Source organism: Gadus chalcogrammus, chromosome 1 (genome assembly GCF_026213295.1).
Source record: "Gadus chalcogrammus isolate NIFS_2021 chromosome 1, NIFS_Gcha_1.0, whole genome shotgun sequence".
Lineage (NCBI taxonomy): Eukaryota > Metazoa > Chordata > Actinopteri > Gadiformes > Gadidae > Gadus > Gadus chalcogrammus.
In genome coordinates this window covers 19,007,627-19,033,862 of record NC_079412.1, presented here as the reverse complement: position 1 = coordinate 19,033,862, position 26,236 = coordinate 19,007,627, and the positions used below count along the sequence as shown (strand labels likewise).

General features: G+C 46.0%; 2 protein-coding genes across 2 annotated transcripts in view; one reads left to right on the top strand and one right to left on the bottom strand.

Annotated features, from left to right (window-relative positions):
• Positions 1-61: 61 nt before the first annotated feature.
• Positions 62-22,185, bottom strand: frmd4bb (FERM domain containing 4Bb). The gene is made up of 23 exons (XM_056594113.1): positions 22,031-22,185; positions 12,540-12,605; positions 12,145-12,239; positions 11,964-12,056; positions 11,676-11,760; positions 11,312-11,368; positions 11,185-11,207; positions 10,229-10,312; positions 10,017-10,082; positions 9,626-9,683; positions 9,453-9,539; positions 7,446-7,522; positions 7,129-7,267; positions 6,889-7,030; positions 6,469-6,602; positions 6,117-6,233; positions 5,667-5,895; positions 5,271-5,324; positions 4,973-5,114; positions 4,553-4,720; positions 3,282-4,075; positions 2,602-2,749; positions 62-1,217 (listed from the first exon to the last, which is right to left on the bottom strand). The coding sequence occupies exons 2-23, from the start codon at positions 12,603-12,605 to the stop codon at positions 1,181-1,183; spliced, it is 2,895 nt and encodes a 964-aa protein (XP_056450088.1). The 5' UTR covers positions 22,031-22,185; the 3' UTR covers positions 62-1,180.
• mitfb (melanocyte inducing transcription factor b) overlaps positions 21,566-26,236 on the top strand; it is a 28,900-nt gene continuing 24,229 nt past the window's right edge. Inside the window, exon 1 of the mRNA XM_056594151.1 lies at positions 21,566-21,943. Coding sequence (XP_056450126.1) covers positions 21,840-21,943 — 104 coding nt within the window. The 5' untranslated portion in view covers positions 21,566-21,839. The remainder of the gene's footprint in view (positions 21,944-26,236) is intronic.

Below are 26,236 nucleotides of genomic sequence, written 5' to 3'. Positions count from 1 at the left end.
TAGATTGATGAAAAAATATCTAAATAATCTATACAAAAACGAAATGACATCGAAGCACATGTCTCACACAACCATTTATTCATGTTCTCATTTCATTTGGAAAATATTTGACAGGTAATTATGTTTTTCAACAAATATGTAACTACACAGTGACTGTACAAAATGTAACTTAGAGCTGGTTATGGTTTTAGGGCAGTGATCTTCTACTTGTATAAAAAAGTCTGGATTTCCTATGAAAAACAGGTGTTCTCCACATGCATTCAAAAACACATTACAGTACTAACGAAGGCAAATGGGTCTATGAACTGTACTAACAAATACATTCTTATTTAATGTACCGAGAACATGATTAATAAATAAAAACACCATTGTAAGAAATCGATCACTTTTCTTTCCCAGTGACATTCGTGAACATTTTCAACCCCCTTCTTTTTTTATTAAGATCTGGATGAACGTTGTTTCAATGGATCACACTCTAACGACATGACGTTGAAATGAGGATGCTTTGTGTAGCGTCAGCCATCGCTAGACGCCAGTCGTCCGGGTCAGTACAGTGGTCAGGCTGAAGGTCCGCACCTTAACACTGCACATGAAGCATCGATGCACGGCTTACGCAGCTTGCCCACTGCATCCGTCCGTCAACGGACGACGGAAGGCGTGTCTGACGGATGGGGGAGTGGTATTTGCTATCGGAGCCAAGATCTGATTGGCTGATGGATCCGTTGCAGCCTGAAAAGTTAACATTTTCTCAACTTCTGAACGCAAGAGACGGAGCCGACGGAACGGACAGACCCACAATGCATTTCGGGATCGCCCCATGCAAAGTCAATGAGATCCGTCAACGGACGGATGCAGTGGGCAAGGGGTGTTACTCTGAAGACGCACAGACACAGCGGTCGATGGCGGTACACTTGAGCAACGCCTTGGGTTCCTCCTCCAATCCAAGGCACGTGGGAAAGTTCAGAAAGTGTCAGTGATGCGTTTGGAGACGTCATGGAACGATAAAGCAGTCGTGGGTACTTGCAGATGAGACGCGGACACAACGTTGGGGCTATGGCAGCCGGAGGGGTGTTCCTCCGACCATTAAATACACTTAGCTTAGACTTCCCCTTTAAGTGCTCACCAGTCACAGGGGGCGGGGGGGGGGGGGGATTACTTGTGCCACTGTTTGGTTCTATCTTCAGCTGAGGCTCATGTAGCTTCCACCCAATTGATGCCTGGAAGAAGAAGAAGAAGAAGAAGAAGAAGTTGAGTCTCTCAATTGGCTGAAATCTGTCTTACTGGCCCAAAATACATCCATTCCTGAGGTTTGAAAATGGAGAGAAGATAATTATGTGAAGTAGTCCAATGGAACTTATACGGTATATACAGCACTAAGTGATATTGCACTCTGATATTATGGAAATATACAATCGAATATTAATAGATAGCAATATAAAACAAACACAATGACGATGGCCAATATGTTTTGATTGCCGACTCAAATTCAAACCCTTAAATATTTAAAACATGAATGGATTTATAGCAATGAATAAGTATCTAATGATAAGTATAACAAAGTAGGTCCTTGGCTTTTCTACGCTGCTTACCAGCTGAACAAAATGAGTGGTAAACATATTTTCAGCACAAGGCAAAAGAAAGAAAACACACACATACAAACACAAACACACAACCAACCGAAAGTAAATTGCTCCCGCAAGCGGATGGACGGCGACAAATCAGAGAATGAAAGAATGAAGGTTCATTGGATTGGGGACAGGGGGGCCGGCGGGGATGCAGAACGTCGAGACAACCACAGGGTAATGAGGACGGCGGAGGTGCTCTGAGATGGAGGGGGGGCGGGGCCTAGGAGCGGCCGACCTCACCATTAAGCCACACCGCCATCGAGGCGCTGCTGCTCTGAGCTAGCGGGCCCAGCGGCAGCCGCCGGGGTGGCCGGCTCTGATTGGTCGGACACTGTGTCAGACTTTGACACCTTGCTTTCGGGGGAACATCTGCACACGCAGGGTGTCGAGGCAAAGGTCAGGGAGGAGCGGCGGCACGCAAGGAGAGAAAGAGGCAGGGGGACATAGCAGGGCAGGTTATTAGCGTCTGAGTGTAGAGGGCTGGAGGCCTTGTTATGTTTCCATCTACCAGCGCGTGGAAAGGAAAACATAGCCAGGCAGGCACAAAGACAAAAACGTTTCTAGGCAACACAGGGAAAAATATTATCAATCGGTCTGTTCTTTGTGCTTTATAGTAGCATATACCAATGTTTTCTTCTCAATCCATAGAGGAACATAGATGAGAAAAAGAGAAGTCAGAAAAGAGGAGCGAGAGGGCTTGGCCGCAGGAGCGTTTTTGGAAACTAATTACCAAAGAGCTTCACTCGTGATACCACTATGCATCACCATGGAAATCCGTTAAGCAATCCAAAAGAACCCGTCGCTTCACTATTGGTGTGGTGACGACCAGTAGCGACCGGCCATGACTCACTGGTGCCTTCCTTTCCCAATTAACCACACCATGACTCATGACCTCCACTGACGTGTGTCCCCCCCCCCATCTCTCAGCGGGGGAGAGAGAGTCCCCGGGAGTGCCTGCGCTACACGAGGGCCTCACCTGCTGTGTGTGGGGCTGCGGCTGTTGGCAGCGCCGGGAGCCGCCCCCGCTGGCTGCTGCTGGTACTGCGCCCGGTCGGCGGAGTCGTAGTCCGTCAGGCCCACCGCCAGGTGGTTGCGCCAGGCCCCCGTGCTAGTCGCCGAGGAGACTGCAAGGCAAGCAGAGCCACAGGGTCACGAGACGCCGCGAGCTACGCGCTCTGGTTGTTGTTTGTTCAAAACTCAGTCATCTCCAGTGCCAGCTATTGGCTCATAGCTTCTTGCCAAACAGGTCGTTATAGTTAAACAAGACCTACGGATCACCATGGCGATGTGTTTTTACGGTACAGGGAGCGAGAACAAACTATGTGCTGTTGTTGTTGTTGTTGTTGTCGTGCTGTGCTTGGTTATGTCAGGCCATGCTTTGTAATGCTACGCCATTTGATGCTATGTTATGTTACCTTATGCTATGTTATGTTATGCCATACAAATGTCATGTTTGTCCATGTTGTGCTTTGGTAATGCAATGTTATGCTAGTTCATGTTAAGGTTATGTTCTGCTATGCCATGGCGTGTTTTGCGACGTGATCATCATACAGGCCCTATACATATCATGGTATCCCATGCTTTGCTTTGTTAATGTAATGTTATGCTATGCTATGGTGTGTTTTGACCATTCCCCAGGCCCTTCACAGTCCTCACCAGAGGAGTAGGAGTTGGTGCGGCTGGAGTGGCTGAAGGGGGCCGGCAGGGTCTGGTAGCCCAGGCTGAGCTGGGAGCCCGTGTCGTAGTCGAAGGGCCCCCGGCCGGGCTCCTTCTGGGCCCCGCTGCGGTGGAACCAGCCCCTCAGGTGCTCCGCCACCAGGGCCTTCTGCATGCTCTTGGCCAGCAGCTCGTTGCGGGGCCCCGTGCGGCTGCGCGGGGGCCTCATGGTGGCGTACGGGTTCTGGGACAGGTTGTCGCTGCGGTCGCTGTAGTGGCGGTACCTCTCGTGGCCGTGGTAGCCGTTGACCTGGTAGGACGGGTTGACGTTGTAGTGGCCCTCCACGTCGCTCTCGTACACGTAGGCCCCGTTGGAGTAGGGCTCGGCGTCGGCGCCCGGGTACCCGGCCCCGTAGAAGGCGTCGGGCGCGTAGTGCGCCGGGGACTCGTACCCGTAGCCGCCGCCGCCGCCGCCGCCGCCCGAGTGGAGCGGCACCAGGTTGGGCATGCTGCCGCTGTTGCCGTACACCTCCACCCGCCGGTGCAGCCGGTGCAGCTGGGGGGTGCGGCGGGAGTCCAGGGTGCAGTAGTGGGGGGCGGCGGTGGTGGCGCAGTAGTCCAGGCTGGACTGGCTGGCGTAGGAGGAGCAGTCCTCCAGGGCCTCCGTGCTGGAGCTGCGGTGCGCCGGCGAAAGTGTGAACACGGGCTTCTCCGTCTCCGGGTCCTTGCGGGGCGGCGGCTGGGACTCCAGGCTGCCGCTGCGGTGCCTGAAGCTCTGGGTGGAGCCGCCCGTCCTGCACATCGCACACACGGGCGTTAGTCGATGCCTCAACTAAGGTAGACAGTTGGTTAGTAAAATAAAAAAGGAGACCGATTTGGGAGAGAGGGAGGTGTATTAGTAAGGGTGGGGTTATAGTAGAAAGTGAAAGGCCTCCCACAAGCGTTTCTGGGCGGCCCACCTACATGTGCTAATCAGTGGAAGTATGCAACACGTAATTGAGGTCAGCTGGCTCAGAGCAGCGAAACCACTTGGCAGGACTTTTGGATCCTGAATCTGGCAGAACTTTCCTAAACGTCGGACTAGCCCCACCGCTGGGCTTGTCGGAGAGAGAGAGAGGGAGAGGGAGAGGGAGAGGGAGAGGGAGAGAGAGAGAGAGAGAGAGAGAGGGAGAGAGAGAGAGAGAGAGAGAGAGAGAGAGAGAGAGAGAGAGAGGGTATTCCACAGCAGCAGCGAGGTTCAGAGCATCGGAGGTTCAGGGGAAGAATCCCACCTGAGCTGACTGCTGCTGTAGGCATTGCGGGTCATGACAGGGGTGGGCGGCATGCTACGTGGGTCTCTGGCAGGCCTGGGGAGGGTTTTGTAGGGGCTGCTGCCACTGGAGGAGACCTCCCTCGGACCCTGGTAGTGCTGGGAAGGCTCCTGGCCTTCGTAGGCTAGCCTGCAAAAAAAGCCGTGTGTGAAGAAGATGCAGGCAGCGATCCGGCCCAAAGGAAAGAAAAATAACTTGTGCAAACATGTCACTGCAAACATCACGCGGCTGCGGGTGAACGCCAGCGGGACGCTCCGCTTCGTGAAGGCAGCGGGCGATAAAAGCTGCAGGACAGGTTTCCCTCCGATGTGAGCCCCGGGGCGGGCGCGGCTGAGGGAGGAGCGCTGGCAGGGGGGGGCAGGGGGGGGCTGCGACGCCTACCTGCTGAGGTTCTTCTGGTGGTGGTTTGAGGACGCCTGTCTGTCCGCCTCGTACTCGGCCCCCAGAGAGCGCATGGGGCTGAGCTGAGGGGAGCCCTGCACCGAGCGGGACCGGGGCCTCTGGCTGGAGCTGTCTGAGTCATCTGGGGGGGGGGGGGGGGGGGGGGGGGACACGCCGGCATACACAGGGTTAGAGGGAGGACGTCGGGGGGGACGACACATGAGCGCTCAAGATGCGTGGGATCAGTGAGGAGACGTTTGCGCCGTGACTCATTGGGTCCAGCGGATGCCTTGCTCACCGTCGTCCAGTGGCAGGCTGGAGAGGGAGCTGCAGTCCGAGCGCACCAGCTCATCTGTGGACATCGGGGACATTCGTTACTTAGTAAGTAGTTCAGTAGTTTACAAAATTAAAATCAATCTAAATCTAAATGACTAAATCTAAGTCAATTACAACGAAAGCAAAATAAAGTTGATTTGACCATGATTATCAATTTAAGCAGGTTGAAGCATGAAAAACTAAATGTAGTTCACTTGACCATCAATGTAAGAAACCTGATTTTAACATGAAAAATGTAATTAATCGGATTTCACAATGAATAGGAAATCAAGCAGATTTTCCCCATCACTGTGAAACAAAGCTGATTTGAGCACAAGGACAGCAACATGCTGAAATGAACGAAACGACGGTGTCTCACCCGCGATGATGAGCGAGGCTCTCTGCGTGGGCTTCTTCCCCTTCTTGATCCTGTACTGGTTCATCTCGTCCTCCACCTGCTGTAGTTTGTGCATGGCGTCCAGACAGTTCCTCCTCCGCTTCTTCTTCACCGTCTTGCACAGCTCCGCCTCGTTGGCCAGCTTCTTGGCCGCCTCCACGATCTTCCGCTGCAGGGCGAAGCGGCTCTCCAGGTTCCTCAGATATGGGTCCTGTTGGGGGTCACCCAGAGAGCGGGAAGAGGGGGACAGGGGGTCAAACACGCTACGGATGTCATGAAATTGATTTGTTCGCCAAAAAGACATGTTGTTTCATCTGGTTTTGATGGAGAAGCCGAGGTCATTATGAAACGGTTGAATGAGGAACTTCATTTGATGGGAAATGGGTCGATGTGGCAGACTTCCCGCATGACGTGATCCTCCTTGTGACAAACCTCGTTATAGGGGAAGAGGTCATCCAACTTGAACGTGGTGCCGACGCGGCGTCTGATCTGCGGCGGTCTCTCGCCGGCGGACAGGGGGTACTCTTTTGGCAGCTTGCCCGTGAGCTCCTGAGATCGCAAGCAGCAACAACAAGAGATACAATCAATAATCAACCCCGATTGTACTCTGCTGAGAAGAAGCAGAGAGGACAAAAACTAAACAATGGTCTAAAATAATGGTTTGACGGAATGGGACAGCATGGAGGAAGGTATTAGCACCAGCGTGTGCTGGTGCTCTGAAGGCCTGCCAGCTATTCCTGGCATACCGAGAACAGAAGGGGCAGCACAGCGTGTGTCTCCTCACCGCCTCCCTCAGACAGATCTTCCTCAGCTCCTTGGTCTTCTTGGCCAGCACCTCCTGGATCTCCTGCTCCTTCTTCCTCAGCTCGGAGATCTTCTCCCGCTTCTGCTCCTCGCTGGCCTCCGAGTCGGCCGAACCTGTCGCCATATGTCATAGTTTGACCTTTCTGATCGTTGTAATGAGCCAAAGTAATGAGAGTCTGTCGGTGGTGTTGGTGGTTATCATTAAATCAAATGCATATGTTCATTGCAGTCTTTTCATATTCATGAACTCCTTTACATATCAGGTTAATATTCACATGAGCAATTGTATTACATGTAGTACATTTGTGTGCTCATTAAGTTGCTCAAAATAGCTATTTCTTTGTCATTGTTATATAAAAGGAGGTGTGATGTGGTGAATAAGAGCATGAGGAAGCCCTACCAGTAGACACCAGGCTGCCATTGCTAGCCATTATGTGATTATTCTTCAGCCCTGTGTCTCCTAATCTGCTTATCTTCGACCCTCCTTGCTCGGTGAGATCCATAGCGATTTCCTCCAAACTCTTCGCAGAGCCTATCTTACCCTGAAGACATGAAGAATCCACCGTGAGAGAATTAGCTTGGCGGACACGTAATCACGCAATCCATAATCTTACTGGAAACAAAAATCACTGATACTCACTTTGCTCTGCTTTCTATCCAAGTAGAACTGATGTTGGCTAATGGCCATCACCCAAATGGTCTTGATCAGAGAATGGCTGGCGTACCATGTGTGGATGAGCAGCCCGGTCTGCCCGAAGGTACGCTTAGTCACCGCTCTCCTGCTCGCACAAGAGACATTCCCAAAACAGGCTCCATTAAACGGGCGTTAATATTCAAAGTGAAAGTGATGAATACGTGAGCATAAACGTTCAACATGCTGATGGCGTGAAACGCTTGCTATATACACAGCAAAACGCTTTAAAGGGCCACTTCAGCTCAATGCTTCACTGCGCTCACCGGTGTGGGTCGTTGACCTCTACGGCAAATTTCTTTTCCCGGAAATAAAGGTTTTCCAGCTGCTTCCACTGGTAAAGCTGGGTAGAGGTGTAGGACGAATAACAATATTAAGTTTGATTAGGGCATTCATTGGTTTTCTATAAAGACCGAACTTTAGACACTTTATGGGCTCTTTCAGATTACTGTAGTTACATACGATTACAACTGGATTACACTGTGGATTTCCTGCTAAATCACCATATCATATTCCTATAATATCAGCAATATCGACTCAAGTATGCCGTCAAACAGACACCAGTACCACAAGTACCACTCTTCATTTGTTTAGCTTGTTTTGAATGACATAACACCAGACAGTATGAGTTACAGGCTGGCTGCCTTATTACAGCCTGCAGCCCCCAGCCCTCTACCGCCATGTCTGTAATAATCCAGGTGTTGTTGTTGAACAGACTCAAATCCCACAAGCAGACATTTCAGGACTCATCAAAATATGAAGCAGTCTTTCCATCCCCTCCTCCTCCTGCTGCTATCTGCCCAGGTGCTCAGTGGCGGAGATATATACGCACCAGCTATTTTAGCCAGTGACTCATGTTCGTGTCTGGTCGAGGTCGGCAAAGGGAAAGGTATAAACCCACGATGAACTGACAAGCTGCCAAGCAGTGAGCAGGCAAACAGCACAGCGGTAATATGTGGTTTCATGGGGAGACGCCATTACGCCTCAGGCAATCCTTTTCACACAAGCGTTATACCGCCGACGTGCTGAGACAATCACATAGACCTGATGGATTAATGGTGGAGGAGATGAAGGCACATTGAAACAAGGCGGCCCTGTCAATCGTTTCTCTCTGCCAAATGTCACTTTTATGATTCCTAACACTGGAAATCAAGCATTTGGCACCGCCTACACAGTACACATAAACACACATCGCAAAACATCCAACATCAAAATGAACTTTCCTCTCAAAAGTGAACTTCTTTTGTCTCCATGGTGACGGTCAACACGGAGACGGAAGAACGGTGAGCTCTCGGCCTTACCGGCGGACGTCAGGAGGAGAGGGTCTCTGGGCCGCGCTGACTGGTAATCCCTCTCTGCAGAGCGCTCTGATAAAACGAACTACACTCGTGTGCCCTGTCCTTCTCGATCAGCTCCCAACTTGTCTACTCAGGTATTCTCCCCAGTTAGGCAACACCCATATCCTGCCTCCCCATCCAATTGACATCACCAGTCCGTCCGTCCCCCCCCCCCGCCGCGCGCATGTCCTCCACAACAAGCTGTTGCTCAAGGAACAAGTCTTGCACAAGACCAGCAGACCACACTGAAAGGAGGATGTACTGTGTGCTTCGGGTTAGAGATGACGTCATCGCGCCTGATGGTGATTGTGCGTTAAATCCTCACATGCTATAACAGAGCCTATTGGTTCCTACATGTGTACTCTTTTCACCAGCCACATTGCTGTGGGATCAATCACATGGTGTTAAGGCTGTCACTCCTCTGTGTCCACACATGATAAAACAACACACATGGAAACAAGACGAGCAGGTCCACCCCTCCTCCTATGTGTGTGTTTCTGAAGCACGTGGGACCCAGTGTTCAGCAGTGTCCGTCCAGCCCCAGATGGGCTCCAGAGTGAGGGCAGGATAGGGGGAATCGGCCCAATAATCATTACAGGACGTCCTGCTGTCACACGTCATGCTGATCGCTCTGAGGAGGATGTGCCGTGAACGGGAACATTGTTTTTCCGGGATTCATGTCTGGCCTAGTCTGACCCAGATGCGTTGTGAAGCCCATCCCTACCCCTGCCGTGTGGAAGGAATGACGAATGTATCACAGCGCTGGTGAATCATAATGCTGTGTGTGGCGCATCCATCTCTAGTCTTGCTCTGATCAATAGTGCGTTGCACTGTCTCAAATGAGGTCAGATGTACTTATTAAGGAATAAGTACGCCTTTATTATAGCACTATATAGCACACTTGAGACGCAACAATGTAGAAGTCATTTGAATTACCTTTCTTGGTTTTAATTTATCCTGCAAATCATATTGCCCAATTCCTTTGTAGCTGATTCCAAGCCACCATGGCATTCCTTGCTTGTCCTGGAAGGCAACATAACAATTTATTGAATTGTTTCCTGCTGCAATAACTATCAAATTCCCCTGAACAAGCACAGAGGACCACTCACCTTCACTTCAAAATAATGGACGCCGTACGTGGGCAGGGATTCCACCAACGTCAAGTACCTGAAAATAACCACATGTCTTAGGTCAGAGACAGCGGCAGATCTTTCAAACAAAAAATATCTCAGAGATACTGCCTCGCTGCCATGAATCAGAGGGACTCGGTAAGCATGCAACACCCTCCAGTGCATTATTGATTTCCATCAGCGTAGGCGAAAATGAGTACCACACGCAGCAGACAAGGGAAGAGAGACAGAGACAGAGAAAGACAGACAGAGAGAAAAGGAGTGAGAGGGGAATGATTCATGAAGTTGTCGCAGCAATAACGTCCTCTTATCTGATGACTTGTGGTAAGCAAGCCCTTGCGAGCGGAGCCATTGACTCCCCGGTACTCACCGCACTACGGCCTGTCCTCTGGAGAGTCCCTTCAGCTGTTTGTAGTGTTCGATCACCCCGTCCTCACTGTAACGCCACATCGACACGCCACTTCTTAACCTCAACACCATCATTAATAGCCCAGCGCTAAGGGCCAGGCGCTGGTTAAATTCCTCATGCACACTTGACAATTGCATTTACATTGACGTTCTGTTCCTTCCCTGCAAACCTACCAGTATGCAAGGGACGGGTGTTCTTTCAGCACTTTGGTGGGCAGGACGGGAAGCTTCTTCAGGTCTGCTCTCGTGTTCTCGTCACTGAGAAACAAAGGCACAAAGAGTGGATGAGAATCAGCCAGCTAAGACCCCCATGTTAACACTGTTAGGACAGTAGAAGCATGGGTAGTCATGTCGAGATGTGCTGGTTGCAGCCTATGGCGGTCTCTATGTTTTGAATGATAGAAAATGTACTTAAACCTCAATTCAATTCAATTGTATTTGTATAGCCCTTAATCACAGGTACAATCTCAAAGGGCTTATCAGGCCATGTATTTTTGAGACCTCCCTGACCCTACCCCCCCAGGGGGCAAGAAAAGTGGGGAGGTATTTCCCTCCCCCATGTCTTGGGCGTGGTCGATTGATCCAGCCACACAGGCCTCTCCTCCGGGCATCCGCCCCCTCCTCAAGGACCCTCAGTACCCCCCAGAGCCATCGGGAGCCTGGCCTACTTGATCACACGCTGAGACTCCACACTACAACCATTCATCTCCCTCTAGTGCTAGTGAGTGAGGGACAGATGGCCCTCGCAACATAATCCATGGTAGTCCACTCAAACTCCTTAGCGCCGTCTCCCAAGGAACGCTGTGTTCAACATCCACGTAGCTCTGGCCCTCTCCATCACATATCTGCTCTCCTACCCTCTGGCTTCTATCAGTGCAATATGAATCGCTAGGCAGGATGGTGTAAATAATCAGCCCGGCACTTTGATGTCAAGCGTAAATTACCAAAATATCGACACACAACATAGGTATTGATTATACTAGCAAGGTATTGTTGCCAGCCCGCCCTGCCCCTTTGATGAAACACATGGATTATTGGATGTTATTTTTCCTTCACCTAAAAGCTTGTTATTCCGAAAAATCCTGCAGCAGTAAAAAACGGGCATCAGTTACGAGATTGAACGTCCTTACCTTGTGTAGTCTCCTTTGGCCTCCTAGCAACAAGGAGAAAAAACACAGGGCTTCATTCCATGTTCTCATGGTCAACATTGGGGAGTGTTAATGCGTTGTGTGTGTGACAGCCATGAAAGGCACTAACCTGCAGAGCACTCGCGGCTAATCTGAAGACGTTCTCGCTCTCCACCTCGATAATTCCCTGTGGGAGATCAGATTAACCGATGGAATTGATTACAGCCCATCATAACGTGTTTAATGTTCCGTGGGATATATGAACGCCACTCTGTTACCCTCCGATGCCCACTTAACGTACACACACTCTGGAGCTGTACAGAGCTGTACGAACCCACAGTCTCAAACCAACAGAAGAAAAACACTGCCCTGCAGTCATTGTCTGGCTTGGGGCTAGGGATATGGATTTGATATGAGAGAATGGAGAAGGTGATTCATCAGTACACTCTCTCTCGCTCTCTGGGTGTCTGAGAAACACTTCGTCCAACACTAACCTGGTAGACGGCATATTTGGCGTTCAGGTAGAATAACTCCACAGTAATGATGTCCTTGAGCTGGGAGATGCTCTCCACATAAAACCTAGGGCGGTGAACAGAGGGAAAAGAGATTAGCTTTTTCTTTGTGACAAAACTGAGATGATCCAATATAGGGTATGCACAACGGCAGGGGGGAACAAGAGGGTATGGCTTGGATTCACACCAGAGCGGGTGGAGGCTCAAGGCTGCCCTCTGCTGGAGGGCATGGGCTCAACAGAGCAAGGAGGAAGGGGAAAGTTGAGTTACCTGACCAGGAACTTGAGGGAGATGGTCCCGCTCTTCTTGGAGAAGTCATGCTCCAGGACTCTGCGGTCCATCTGCAGCCACTTACACTGGCCACTGCAAGAGGTCAGCATCAGGCCGTCAGCTGACATTGAGTGTTAACGAAACCGGGATTCTAAGATCAATATTGTAGCTTTTAACATACTTGTCGTCGACAAACGTGAGTCCAAAGTATTCCTTCTCTTTGAGGTTGAAATGGGAGGACACCAAATCAAGAAGCTCCCTTGACAGTAGTTTAGGCTGTGAAACATAAATTATTGTTAGTTACATAGAAAGCTGCTACTTAGTTATGGATCACCAATCTTAGCTTTTGTGAATGGATGAAGGGAAAGCTGGCTTTATACACAAAATGTTAATTCAAATCACTCATTCCTATTACGAGCATGTAGTTAAGTTAACCATTCACTTTGGAGTACAACTTCAAATTAATTACTAAGCAGTAAATGTGTTGCAACTCGAAACCGCAAACAGGAAATTTACGGAATTATGCGGTCCACATTACAACACCACCACGTTATTGACACTAAGGAGATAGCTTACCTGAACCAGCAGCTCTAACTTCCTGTCATCCAGAAGATGCACCTGGCACAGTCTACCCTCCGTCATCTGAAGGTTAAGATACACAGGAAAACAGAAGAGAGAGAAGGTGATTTATGAAGTCATGGCAAATAGCTAAATATAATCTCCTTTATCTGGTATCTGACAACTGGTTGCCAGACGAGCAGCTGTGATGGAATGAATGTTCTTTCCGGAGCGGAAGGTAGATAGACACAGAGCCAGGTAGAAGGCTGACATGCAGAAGGTTTATCAACCCATGATGCAGAGAATGGCAGGAGGATTCTTGAAATCCGTCTTCAATGTGTTTCCTTCAATTTGTTAGAAACAAATCTGTAGGAGGCATTTGGTTGTGAATTGCTATTTTTGATTTCAAAGGAGACATTTTTAATAATACTTTGACAACCTCATATGGGAAGCCTTTTGTAGCCATCGTTGATGACAAGGAACGCATTGTGAAAAGGATATTTCACTATGGTAACCACAGGAAGGATTTGCGGTGCTGCAATTTTCTGTACCATTTTACCTTAAGTTAATCATAATATTACCAAACAATCCTCCACCCAGTGCAACAGACCAGTTAGCCCATTTTATATAAAGTATAAACAGATCATGCAAATAACAAGCATAAGCACACAAGGGACAACTCTGCATTTTTTAAGCTGCCTAAGCAAACCTCCAATCAAAGCAGAGCTACGAATGTCCAACACACAAAACCTTCTCAAAACACCTCGATAGGATACATGTGGCCGGCTTAGAAGCCCTCTGTCCCAGAGTTCCACCTGAGAGACGGAGCGGGCTGGTGAAAACGACAGAACCAGGGTAACCAGGTCAACATCACAAGCAGCTCACCAACCGCTCCAGGAACATCCGACACGGCTTTTAAAATGTGACAGAATCGGGCCGGTCTCAACATCTGAGGGCCTGGAGCTAGTGGAGCAGCTGCCGTACTGGGAAGGGGCCCTCCATAGGAGGGCCAGGCGTAGACGCACCCCTGGCCAGGCATCACACCGTCCTCTCCTCTCCTCTTCAGAGACGCTTGATAAATCACAGAGCAATGGAGAGGCGAGGCACCATGCCATCGGATCTGCCAGGAGCTCTTAGCCAGGGGCCCTAGCAATGGGGCGAAGTGACCGTTGTACAGTTGTATGAACGGGAGAGGGCAGACTATGCCGGACCCTACACGATCTTGCACAAACTGGGAATTACTACCCATCCTAAACCTCTGCAGACTTGACAGCAAAGGAAACAGAGGTGAATGATAATGCCTTGGACCTCAATCATCCTTTATGACATCCTGATTATGTTGTGCGAAAAATACAGTAATAACTCCTGCATAAATTAAGTTTCCTCTTATTAAATGTTGGTACACCAATAATTCCTTCCCTCTAAATAAATTGAATATTTACTTGGTCACAAAGTGGCTGCGTTACATTTATAGAGTCATATACTGTCATGTAGCCAGTGATTGAGCAGGCCACTAGCTGGCGCTGTTTTAGTCTCTACGGGGGTTCAGGGTCAGATAGTTAGCGTTCCTCCAACGACAGCAATCTAAAAATAGCAATAAGGTAGCGAAGGAAAGGCCTGGATTACTTTAATGACTAGTGTTAAAACCAATATCGAGGGGGCGGGTGTGGAGGTAAGGCGCGGCCGAGGAAACCTGAACCATATATCATCTTGATCTGGTAATCTCCACAGGAAGTGCCTTCTTGCTATTTTTAACTATGTGGAAAACAGACCTGGATACATTTGTGTTTATATAATTAGTGACTGGGTTATTAACATTTCTGAGTAAACACTCGCAACGCATGACCAATAGTGACTTATTCCCAGAGTGGATATCATTTTTATCTTAAAAACAAAGGAAGAAAAGATGAGTAGGAGCCCTGGCTTGAGTGTTATGCTCAGCAGACACGACTGCTTAGTCAACCCGACTAAGCCCATTCAGCGTCCATAAAAGAACAGTCATGGGCCCATGGGGGTTAACACACGCATTAAACATTCACAGACATAAAAAGCAGCGGGGAGAGAAGAAAGAAATGTCAGTCTTTGTGATGGTCTCTCTAGAGACCGGACAGACAACGTGGGGAGACCCCTCGCCGCAGGGAGTGGGTTATGCGCATGGACCCCATTTAGGCGCCCGGGGAAAACCGTCCCGACAGCTTGATACAGTACAGGCCCCACAATGAACCCTTTGAACACACGTGTGGGGGTCCCTCTTCCTCTACGGTGTCCCTGGCAGACACATACAAATGTAGGCACTGTTACTACAAATGTGATCTTTAAAAGCAAGAAAATGCATAGAAGGGATCATTACGGATTATCGTCACAAATATAAAATCCCTAAATAAATAATATGAACAAATGAATACTATTGGTTTATTTAATCCCCGTTCTAATTCAACATTGTTGTCAGAATATTGAAGTAAGTTTTCTTCATTTCCAGGTCCAGTTCTTCACCTGGAAGCCACGGTAACGTTGCGACTAGACAAAGTCTCTGTCGTCCGGGTGATGTGACTGACTGTGTTAAAAACGTCACTTTGGTTAAATGTCATGTCCTAGCAACCTTTCTTATCTCAGTTTCCTCTTCCCATGCATTATTGATGGGAGGCAGACTCGTATACTAGCCAAAGTCTACTCGGCCTGATTGCAACCGTGTCCAAATACACGCACTGCCACGGTACAACCCGGACCAGAAAGGTCAATCGAGTAATAATTGGAATTCCTTTTGTATCCCGTTGTTAAAGTTGAGTAACATTTCCCTGTCCAATGAATTGGCTGTTAAACCTGCAAACCTGCTGTCAACATTGTCAAACAAAACAAACATATATACCATAAAAACATAATAACAGCCCATCCCATCCATGGGATATTCCATGGGGTCTGTCACCAGAGATTTCCTCATCAGTGGATGTAAATTAAGGACTGACCTTTGCCCTTTCACCCCAGTTGTGATCACCTTAAGACATGGTCACATGAAAAAAAAAAATATATATATATATATATATATATTGTCACTATTTGCATAGATGTACAAACTCACATAGTCAATTCTGGGATTCATATTATAATAATAGTATGGCAATAGAATCTGATGGATTGGGTTGATACATATTCTAAAGCCATCTTTAATTGTGCAGTGCCAAACATTTTCCAGTATCTGAAACCTCCTCAGCGGGATTCATTTTGGCACTGATCTAAATGGCAACTATCACCCTTTATCGCCTAACCAAAGCCCTTCTGTCTGTTGATAATATCCTGGAAACGCCAAACACAACACATATTTCCCGATTTTGAACATTTAAAATGTATCAATTCCTTTGCTTTACTGATTCAATGTCGTTTGTGAGCCAAGCAGCCTCCTCCTTTGCGTGGGATTTGTGATGCATGCTAATATCATTATGCAGCTCGTTGTTTCATTAACGGGGCCACCTTGTAAAGGACAGCTAATACAGTGATGTCATTCTGTAACAGTAGCCTTCACACGTAAGGAGCGGACATCGAATTACCATAACAATGGAGGGGAAGCAGGAAGAATGCTGGTAATCTAATCTCCTAGAGTAGGAATCCTAGTGTCATCCATGGTCCACCTTAATATAAATAAGAGCCCTGGAAATAGATAAGATTGAAGACATCAGAATATGTCAAGTTATATAAAATGTATCCTGATTAGGCAATTTAGCCTCTTGAAATACAAACAGTCAAACATTCTGAGGTGTGTAGTCGTTATATCATTACATCTATTACTGTGTAATGTATGGAGTTAACCCAACATTATTGTAATATGGACATATTCCACATACATCTTGTGCGCTCAATGTCCTTTATTGACTTGAAGAAGAAGACAAATACAGAACTCAGATGTCGATGTTTACAAAGGCTTCAACCTCAAATGAGAAAACATTTTATTTTGTAAAACAACTCCGATATCACATTTAAGTACATCACCAGCTGTCATTTAACAAAATCATAAAACGACTTCTTCACACGTTCACGTCCCAGGCACCACGTAGCAAAGTACTGAACACTTGCCAATTACCAGGTCAATACGACCAACTGGGCCACTGGCTGTCTTCCAAAGCCCTCTAATGTCTCCGCGAGCATCTCATCGACAGTGCGTTGTGTCTGGGTTGTTGCTAAAGCAAACAGCACGCTCTGTAAAAGGCGGTTGATTGGTCTGGAACGAGCCTGGCCGCTGCCACTAGTTGCCTTGCCCCTTTGCTCTGGGCTTCACAAGGCCATCCACTCCTTGGCCATCGCTCCTAATGGGCCTCTGCAGGGAGCGATGCTGCTGAGACCAGGATGGTAACAGGAAGGAAGGCTACAAGCCTCTGAGTGACAGCCTGTTGTTATAACGAGCACGCTAGTGGACTGCCATAATCCCATCACAGTCTGCAATGACAACACACACAACTACTGATTTTTTGAGTTTACGCAATGGATAGATATCTTTTAACACAAACCCTTCAATTAACTTTGTGGCTGCCCTCCTCTCCACAAATGTGATGATCCTTGGACTTTGTCAGGGTTGTTTAGCGTGCCCTGTTTAAAGTGTACAAGAGATATACCTGCCATGTTGGTGTAAAGAATGTATGTGCTATGTCAGAAATATATGTTCAAAACAGGATCCATCGCTGAGACCGAGGTTATGCTGTTGGTGTTGTGTATCCTTACAGTAAGCTGGACTTCAACTCAAACATGTTTTGATGTTTATGATGAATTATAAGTAAGGAAATTACCTGAACCTCAAGGATTCAAAGCTCTAGATATCTCAACAGAGTGCTGTGGTGTTCATCACTGACTGATCTCCACAGGATATCCTGGCCAAATTACAGTCTCAGGTTGGAGCACTCCATTGGAAAGAACCATTGCTTTTTACCTTGTATCCCTATCGCATTAAATAAATCAAGAAACGCAAATGAATTGTCAGATAGATAACAGAAGAGGCTGCCCTGACCCGCTGAGTTCTCTGAGTCCCTTATTTATTGTGTATCCAACACATGCCAATGTTAACATAGGAGGGGGGGACTAGGCAGAACAAGTACTTATGGCCGAATGACTATTGTCCTCTTCTTGTGTCTGTACAAAAATCCTGGACAAAAAACAGCCATCAGTGTCAAGGGGCCACAGAGCTGCATGGTCTGAGTCACTCACCACCACACAGGCCCAGCTTGACAGTGTGATGCCATACATTTGAAAGATACATTTATAAATGGTATTAACGTTACATTTTCACTGGTTATTACATATTTTCTAAATAGTATAGTGCATATTATTTTTAAGATCTAAACTAGCCCAATTAACGAGATGCGCTGAACGCCTCTCTCGGGTGGACTGTAAAATTAAGTCATTGTTCGAATACGCATTTTTACTATATCCTATAAACCTCAACAGTGTAATTTAGTCATCCAGGCAACGGATCGTGTGATATGGCCATCTCCAGTGCAGTTGCCACTGACCATGGAGAACAATGAATATCTGCATCTCCGGGCTACTACTGTAGTACATGTGGGTGTATTCCACCTGCTCTATGCCGGCTGCCATTCAGCCCTGGTCTGAATCCAAAACCGAAGATTTAGACTTTCCCCAGGAGATATTCGAGGATCGCTCGACGACCATGTCAGACATAATCCAAAGCAAAGGCGTGAAGGCTCGGTAATCATGAATGACCATCTCCTTTTCGCATCATGCAGGCTGTGTGACTCCTCTACTTTGTCTCCCATTCATAGTGCGATGCCGCATCCTTACCTTAACTGACGCTTTAATTCCAGTTAAAGTGTTGGCTGATGAAATACTGCTTTTCCCCGCATATCAACCCATTCGATTTGTCTTAATCTTTGCCCGGCATTTTCATTCCCATTTTTCCCCACTGAGGTGGAAGAAGCCGGTGTGGGTACCTGCCCACGTCGTCCTCTCGTACGAACAGTGCACGCCTGCCTTGTGTTCATCCGAGCTCACCACGCCTTCAAGCCGCGGTGGTTTTTATGTGAGACGAGCTACAACCGGCTACGACCCCCACCCCACCCTCTCCTTCCCTGGCTCCCAGGCGTGCTCGTCTCACCATGGAACTCGCGGAGCGGGGTGCCCCAAATGAGCGTTATTAGCGAGAGGGGGGGGGGGGGGGGGAGAGGGGGGAGAGAGAGAGAGAGGGGGGAAGAGAGTGTGAGAGAGAGAGAGAGAGGGGGGAAGAGAGTGTGAGAGAGAGAGAGAGAGAGAGAGAGAGAGAGAGAGAGAGAGAGAGAGAGAGAGAGAGAGAGAGAGAGAGAGAGAGAGAGAGAGAGAGAGAGAGAGAGAGAGAGAGAGAGAGAGAGAGAGAGAGAGAGAGAGAGAGAGAGAGAGAGAGAGAGAGAGAGAGAGAGAGAGAGAGAGAGAGAGAGAGAGAGAGAGAGAGAGAGAGAGAGAGAGAGAGAGAGAGAGAGAGAGAGAGAGAGAGAGAGAGAGAGAGAGAGAGAGAGAGAGTGGGCGGGACTTTCAGTTACATCGCTGTTTGGCGAGAGAGAGACTTCCGATAGAGATTTCCGTTTCCGTTTCATGTTTCGGATATTGCTTTGTCAAATTGTTGTTATTTCCCCCTTTTTTTTCTTTGTTGTTGTAGTTTTTAATATTTTCATGCTCTTATTGTTCTCGCTCCGGGGACTGTTAATTGGCATGTGTGGGGCACGCCGCACGCACTTCATTGGAAGTCAGAGACCGGAAATTGCGTTGCTGTAGTGCGAGATAACGCTACAATTATGGATCCTCTCGCATGCTTCCCGCCCTCTCGACCAGCAGCTGCTACAATAAAAGGGTAATAAGGTGCTGATGGCTCAAATAAAATAAAAAAAAATGCCAGGGGTGATGAGTAGCAGGCATGGTTGGGTGCTGTACTTCACGTTTGATATTGTTCAAATTATTTTAATTTAAAACAAATCTTAAACCTTAGAATAGCCATTGAATGATGAACGAGGTTCATCAGCAAGAGGGGAGCGCCTCGACCTGTTGCAACCCCTGTAAGATGCTTAACTTGATATCACAGCCATTAGGGACAACGTAAGAGAGAGACAGACACAAACTGGTTATTGATTAACCATGCAAATTTGATTATTATATTATGACCTGAAGAATGCAATAGGCGATGCCTATTGTTAATTTCATTTTTACATGAATTTGGAAAATGCACTAATCGGCTGACATATATTTGCTACCAGTTATTCAATCATACAGGTGTACAAACTATATGCATTAATAAACTGCATGGGCCTATATTAAGAAGAAACCAGGCACTCACAACTGGAGCACTCCTAAACCATTACATATTTGCTTTATGGATAGAGTGTGAGGTCACAACGTGTGAAGTATATTGTGTAATATAGGCCTTGCCTACATTCATTTTAAAGTAGTCATTTATATATCTTGTAAAAAAATATGCAATGAAGCTTAATAGGGTGGCATTGTTTGAATGACAATAATTATGGAAATAAATATCATTGAATCTTTGGGTTAGGAAGAAATATTTACATTTAAAACCAGTGTTAATGTTAATGCTAAGTATGTCCTTTTTGATCGCGGATATCGTCAGTCTCCTAATGACATGGGGCCAAAGCTTCCCCGCCCCCATGTAGTCATCAGACATGAATAATTATCCTCTTTCGAAAACCATCTGTCCAAAATAAAGCCTAATTAAATAATTCAGGACGCTAGACGCGCAACGGTAAAGGGGATATTAACGTACGTATAGACAACAAGCATACAGTTGTATCTCTGTTATCACAATCATCGTTCAATTTAGAAAGGGTAATATTGCCATTTGAAAAAAAAATCTGACGTCAACGTCAGACGTTCAAAATGTGAGACAAAATAAGATTGGTTAAGATTACAACATATATTTAACAAGGGTAAAAAATGCTATATAAATCGCAATATAGGCCTACAGGTGCAATTTTTAACATTAGGCCTATAGGGCTAATTCCATTAAATGACAGTGTTTATTTCTGTCAGCTACACATTAACGGTTCTAATGTCTAAAATGGGTTTGTTATCTAAAAATATTCGTGGTTTAGTCTATATTTGCCCAGACCTGAACCAGTTCAGCAGGATGAGATAAATGCAAATATTGAAATTGCATTTCTATGGTCATGGCAAAGGGCTTTTATACTGAATGCTCCAAAGGCTACATAATGCCCCCCAGTGGTGCATGTGGAAAACACATTCGCAGATAATATGAAGCAGATCTGAAGCAAAGCAATATAATCAGTCACAGAAAATGTGATTTCTGTTCAGCTGGTATTGATTTGCCTTAATTACTATGCAGAAACAAAAAATTCAATCGAGTATGTAGCATATAGTCCTACATCATAATCAGTCATATATAATAATGATAATAAATGTTTATTACATTAGACCTTATGATTGGCCAAACTGTGAAAAAACTATGACGGATAAATGACTAATCGCTGTGAAAAAAATATATAGGCCTGTATATTTTTTCAGAATGAGGGTTACCCAGTCATAACTTAGATCAAGAGGTCGATTTGTGTGTGACTTCGAAACATAAAAAAGCCACACCTATCGGGAAATTTGCAGGACTTTACCTCTTCCGTTTTCATATTACTCGGATGAAACTTCAAGGGAGAGTGAGCGCAGGCAAAGCCCAGAAAATGTTTTAGCCAATGAAAGACCTGCTGACACTGACAGTTCTCTAGCGTTATGTCGGCTGATAGAGGACCCTGCATTGTACCGCTATCTCGGTTTGTCGCACTATAATTTCCGGTCTCTTACTTCTTATGAGGTGTTTACGCCAGTTAACAGTCCCTGGAGCAAGAATATGAATAACACGACACGGAGGATGACAGCAGAAGAAAGGAGAATAATATGGAGTTTTTAGTAACGTTAAAAAAAGTAATATATATGAAACGTTTAACGGAAACGGATATACGTCTATTAGAAGTCCCGCCCTCACTTTTGCCACCAAACCCATGTAACTGAAAGTCCCACCCTCTCCCTCACGATAACTCTAATTCGGGGCAGCCCGTTCGAAGGTGTTCCACCGTGAGATGGTAACGCCTTGGGACGAGGATTCAAGTCATGGATATTGTAGTTTCTCCCAGCCTACATCCCACTTTAAATCGGTCTCGTGTCTGCCCTTGAGAACTACAGAATTTTGTGCGGCGTTTGCGCTCGAGGTTTGTACTCGGGCGGTTGGCGTACAGCGGCTGGTGGTACTGTGCGTGTAACAGCTGACCGTACAGCGGTGGACATACCGCTCGTCTCTGTTTATCAGCGTCTAAAACACAGACAGCTGTAACTATGCAATCGGAATCGGGAATAGTTCCCGACTTCGAAGTCGGAGAGGAGTTTCAGGAGGAACCAAAAACGTATTACGAATTGAAGAGTCAGCCCTTGAAAAACAGGTCAGTTCTCTGCCAGTGGACAGTTATTTCCCACCATGGTGAAGCGGTGTTGATATTGTACAGATACTTAAATAGTCATGGACCTACTTTAAACGTTGTCTTGAGTATAAGGTGACCACCGGATCCCCATTGATGTGGTGGAATTGGGACCGTCCTAGTGGAGCGGTTATCTGCCTCCTCTCCTTACGGTTATTGCTGAAGTTATGCAACGTTGTCACTTGGGTGTTGTCTTGTCAACATTAACTTCAAATATTAGCCCACAGGCGTACTATGTATCGGTTTGTTTTGAGATTAGAAGCATTATGGAAACAGTGCTGCTGCCTGCCGTGCAGCCCTAATGGTCCTAATGTTTGACACCGCCTTCCCAACTTAAACTCTCTGAACATGGCTGATGAGTTGTGACATATCGTCTAATTTGCAAAACAATTACTGTTGCCGCCCGAAATAGCACATGGAGGCAGGCGTATGACAGTAAAAGGGAATTTAACCAGGATGCAAAAGTGTGTCCGTATATATTATAGCTCATCCTAATGATCAAGGATGGTGAAAGGATGCGTTTAATTTAATAACAACAATATAACATAGTGCATATAGGCCTACAGTAGAGCATTCATATTTATTATTATAAACATGGCTTGTAAAGTGTATATTATAGAGAAATAACTCAGTTTTAAATAGGCTGCTACATACAACACATTTTGATTTGACAGCAAAAACGATTACAAATGATAGCATTGTTTTCAAAATATTTAATAGGATTTAAGTAACCGGGCCAAATTGAGCATTTTCACCACTTACCGTGAACGGCTGATGCGTTTACCATAGTGTATTGTGCTCAGGAATCCGTAAAAGGATAGTATTGCGGGTTATAGGTTGACCTGGGTTGTGTCTATAAACATTGTATTAAAGTAGCAGGGCATACTGAATAGCAGGTATACTCTACTACTGTTACGATGCTCTTTTGGAGGGAAGAGGAGTATCACTCTGGATCAGGCAATAATGAAAGTTATGGTACAAAAAACCAAGAGGATCTTGGTGTGTGTGTGTGTGTGTGTGTGTGTGTGTGTGTGTGTGTGTGTGTGTGTGTGTGTGTGTGTGTGTCGTGTGTGTGTGTGTGTGTGTGTGTGTGTGTGTGTGTGTGTGTGTGTGTGTGTGTGTGTGTGTGTGTGTGTGTGTGTGTGTGTGTGTGTGTGTGTGTGTTTGTGTGTGTGTGGTGTAGTAGTATACCGTTTTTGCATGTTTTTGACTAAATTCAGAGTTTTTCAACAATTATTCATACCTTGTTATGCCGTCTTTTACAAGGATAAACATGTGAATATGTCAAATCCAGTTGATGTTGTAAGACAGATTGCCCGTTGTGTTAATGATAAGCACAATGTTGCTTATCATAGCAATAAGTAAGCAGACGTTTATTCTACAAATAATATTATTCCCTCTTGTTTTTATTGCTTGTATGATTCCAGTTTAGTTTAATGTTTGTGGAATTGTAAAGGATAGACATATATATATATAAGTATATATATATATATAGAGAGAGAGAGAGAGAGAGAGAGAGAGAGAGAGAGAGAGAGAGAGAGAGAGAGAGAGAGAGAGAGAGAGAGAGAGAGAGAGAGAGAGAGAGAGAGAGAGAGAGAGATGGACAGGGAGGTAAAGAGAGGGCACAGTGTTCTTCTGTGTCCAGACAGAGCTGTTATTGCAGACCTTGACACCAGCGACAAAATACCACCATCTTACTGGATGGTGGTATTTTGTCGCTTAGAGTTTTTCTATCTGTTTATCCTCTTCTGTAAAAAAAATACACCTGAATGACCAGTACAGGATTAAAGGCTATGTTATGAAATCCTTTAAAGTCTTTAAGCTAATAGTTACATTGTAAACTAATTGTCTTCCTTGGTGAAATTTGATTGGATCCAGATCCAATGCCAGCTGGATATATTGTCTTTTGGGGACATTCTGCGTTGCGTCCCTACTGCAGGAGGGACATTCCCTTAATTGATATGGCCTAGCGTCACGGGCGCTGTGGTGAATCTGAAAATGGTGGTTGTTGAAGGCTTTCAGCTTCCTTTTAAAGTTTAAAGTGCTTGAAGAGAGCTATGTCAAAATAAGCTATGATTTGAAAGTAGAAGACGTTTAGTGAATTAATATCACAGCATGAGTGTATAAATATTGGCGAATGGCAACTCATTTTGGGCTGGTATGTCACATCCTCTTTCATAAGGACTGGAGAGCGATTTTGACTCGAAGTGACGTAGAGGATGTGCCAGACTTTGTGCTTAATATAGAGGTTAGACAGCCTGTGAAACCAGTCTTCTATGCAGTGTGAATTAGCAGCACAAATTTAGCATGGGATGCGATGTATCGAAAGTGTGAGTTTTGGGATTGCATCTTTTTTTGTTCATTATTGTAATACCCTACCCAGCGAAAAATTGGGTGAACAATATTCGAGATCATACTGAATATCTTATCAACTTAAATGATGATACTCTTGTGATAATTGTTGGCTGGTGTAAATTTAGTTTAATTTGCCATTTGTATGAGGTTTTTCATTTTGGTTTTTCTAGCCGAGTGAAGGACAGATTTGAATTTATCACCCAACAACAAAAAGTGAGCATAGGATGTGGGCTAAGTCAAACAATAAGACGTTTGTTAATAATAATGGTAATAATCAGAACATATTATTTATTTATGGGTTGGTTATAATGAGCAACTCCTATGCCATGCCGTGAATAATTGACTGCTGTAGATTCACACATACATATTCACACAGATTCACTCCGCTCAGGGGGAAAAGTGATAATTAGAGCGTACACTGACGTGGTGGAAGATTTCCAAGCTTTGGGATTGTGACGCTCCAAAAGGCCTTCAATGTAACTTTATTCAGTCTTGATTTCTGCTAAATTCTTGGTCCCGCCACTTCCTTTTGTCCAACCCTGCTCTCCTCAACAGTTCGGTCATTTGCCTCATCTTCAGTGGTTGCATGATGGTTAAACCTCAACATCAACCTCAAATTCATGTTCAATCAAGACTTTTCCCATCAATCGTGCTATCAAATGAGGTAATTAATCACAGCCATAAAGAGCCTCGGATACTGAGGTGTCCCCTCATTGGCCAAAGCAAGTCCTGTTGGGGACACTGTGCCTGTCGGATGAATGTAAAGATTTACACACTCACACGCACACACACACGCACACACACACACACACATACACACACACACACACACACACACACACACACACACACACACACACACACACACACACACACACACACACACACACACACACACACACACATACACACAAAGCACGCACACACAGAAACAGCACGCACACACACATACAGCATGCAAACACACATACAGCATGCAAACACACACGCACACACACATACGCATACGGTAAGCACACACGTTGAGTGACACAGACAGGTGTGTTTGTTGTTTTGGATGACCTCAGAACCCCCAGAAGCATCAACAGCTTAAGTGTTTGTTTGATTCAAGATTCAAGATTCAAGATGGTAAATGCACAACAATTACAGAGCAGTCGCTGGCAATGAAATTCTTTATTCTTCTACGTTCCACATTAAAATATATCCTGTTAAACAAATCGGTTTTATTGGAAATAGGGAGAATTCAATCCAACTTCAACCGCTTGGTCAAATTACGGAAGTGAGCTTGCGTTTGTGAAAGCTGGTCCAACTGTAAACCAGCCAATATACTTATGGAGGACATAAAATCTAATAAGAGATCCAGCAAGGCCGCAATATCCCAGCTAGCATTCCTCTTAAAGGATTAAAGATCAAAACATAGTTAATTCTCCAGTGTCATGATAAGCTTATTTTATTTATACTCATGTTTTTGGATTAATATTGTCTGAAAGGTTACCTGTTACCTAGTCGGCCCTTGATTCTTTTGAACTTTGCAGACTTTTCTAGAAAATATTAATATAACTAACTACAGATATCAACAGAATGTTTGCGAAGGAAGTCGTGATGTGATAAAATATGAGCTGGGTTAAGTGGTGGTGTCTGTGTGTGTGTATGTTTGTGTGTGTGTGTGTGTGTGTGTGTGTGTGTGTGTGTGTGTGTGTGTGTGTGTGTGTGTGTGTGTGTGTGTGTGTGTGTGTGTGTGTGTGTGTGTGTGTGTGTGTGTGTGCCTTATGTAGCCAGTGGCGGTGTCAGGATGCTCAGAAGTTATTAACAGGTCAGAGTACAGAGCTACATTCCCATAAGCGCCATAGCACCGTTGGCCACCAATGGAACAGTAGTCCAGCAGAAAAACACTGATGGAGA

Coding starts and splice junctions, on each gene's coding strand:
- frmd4bb (XM_056594113.1), bottom strand. CDS start 12,605: ATGACGGAGGGTAGACTGTGCCAGGTGCATCTTCTGGATGACAGGAAG. Junction 12,240..12,539: donor AGTTAGAGCTGCTGGTTCAG/GTAAGCTATCTC, acceptor TATGTTTCACAG/CCTAAACTACTGTCAAGGGA. Junction 5,115..5,270: donor CAGCCTGCCACTGGACGACG/GTGAGCAAGGCA, acceptor CCCCCCCCCCAG/ATGACTCAGACAGCTCCAGC.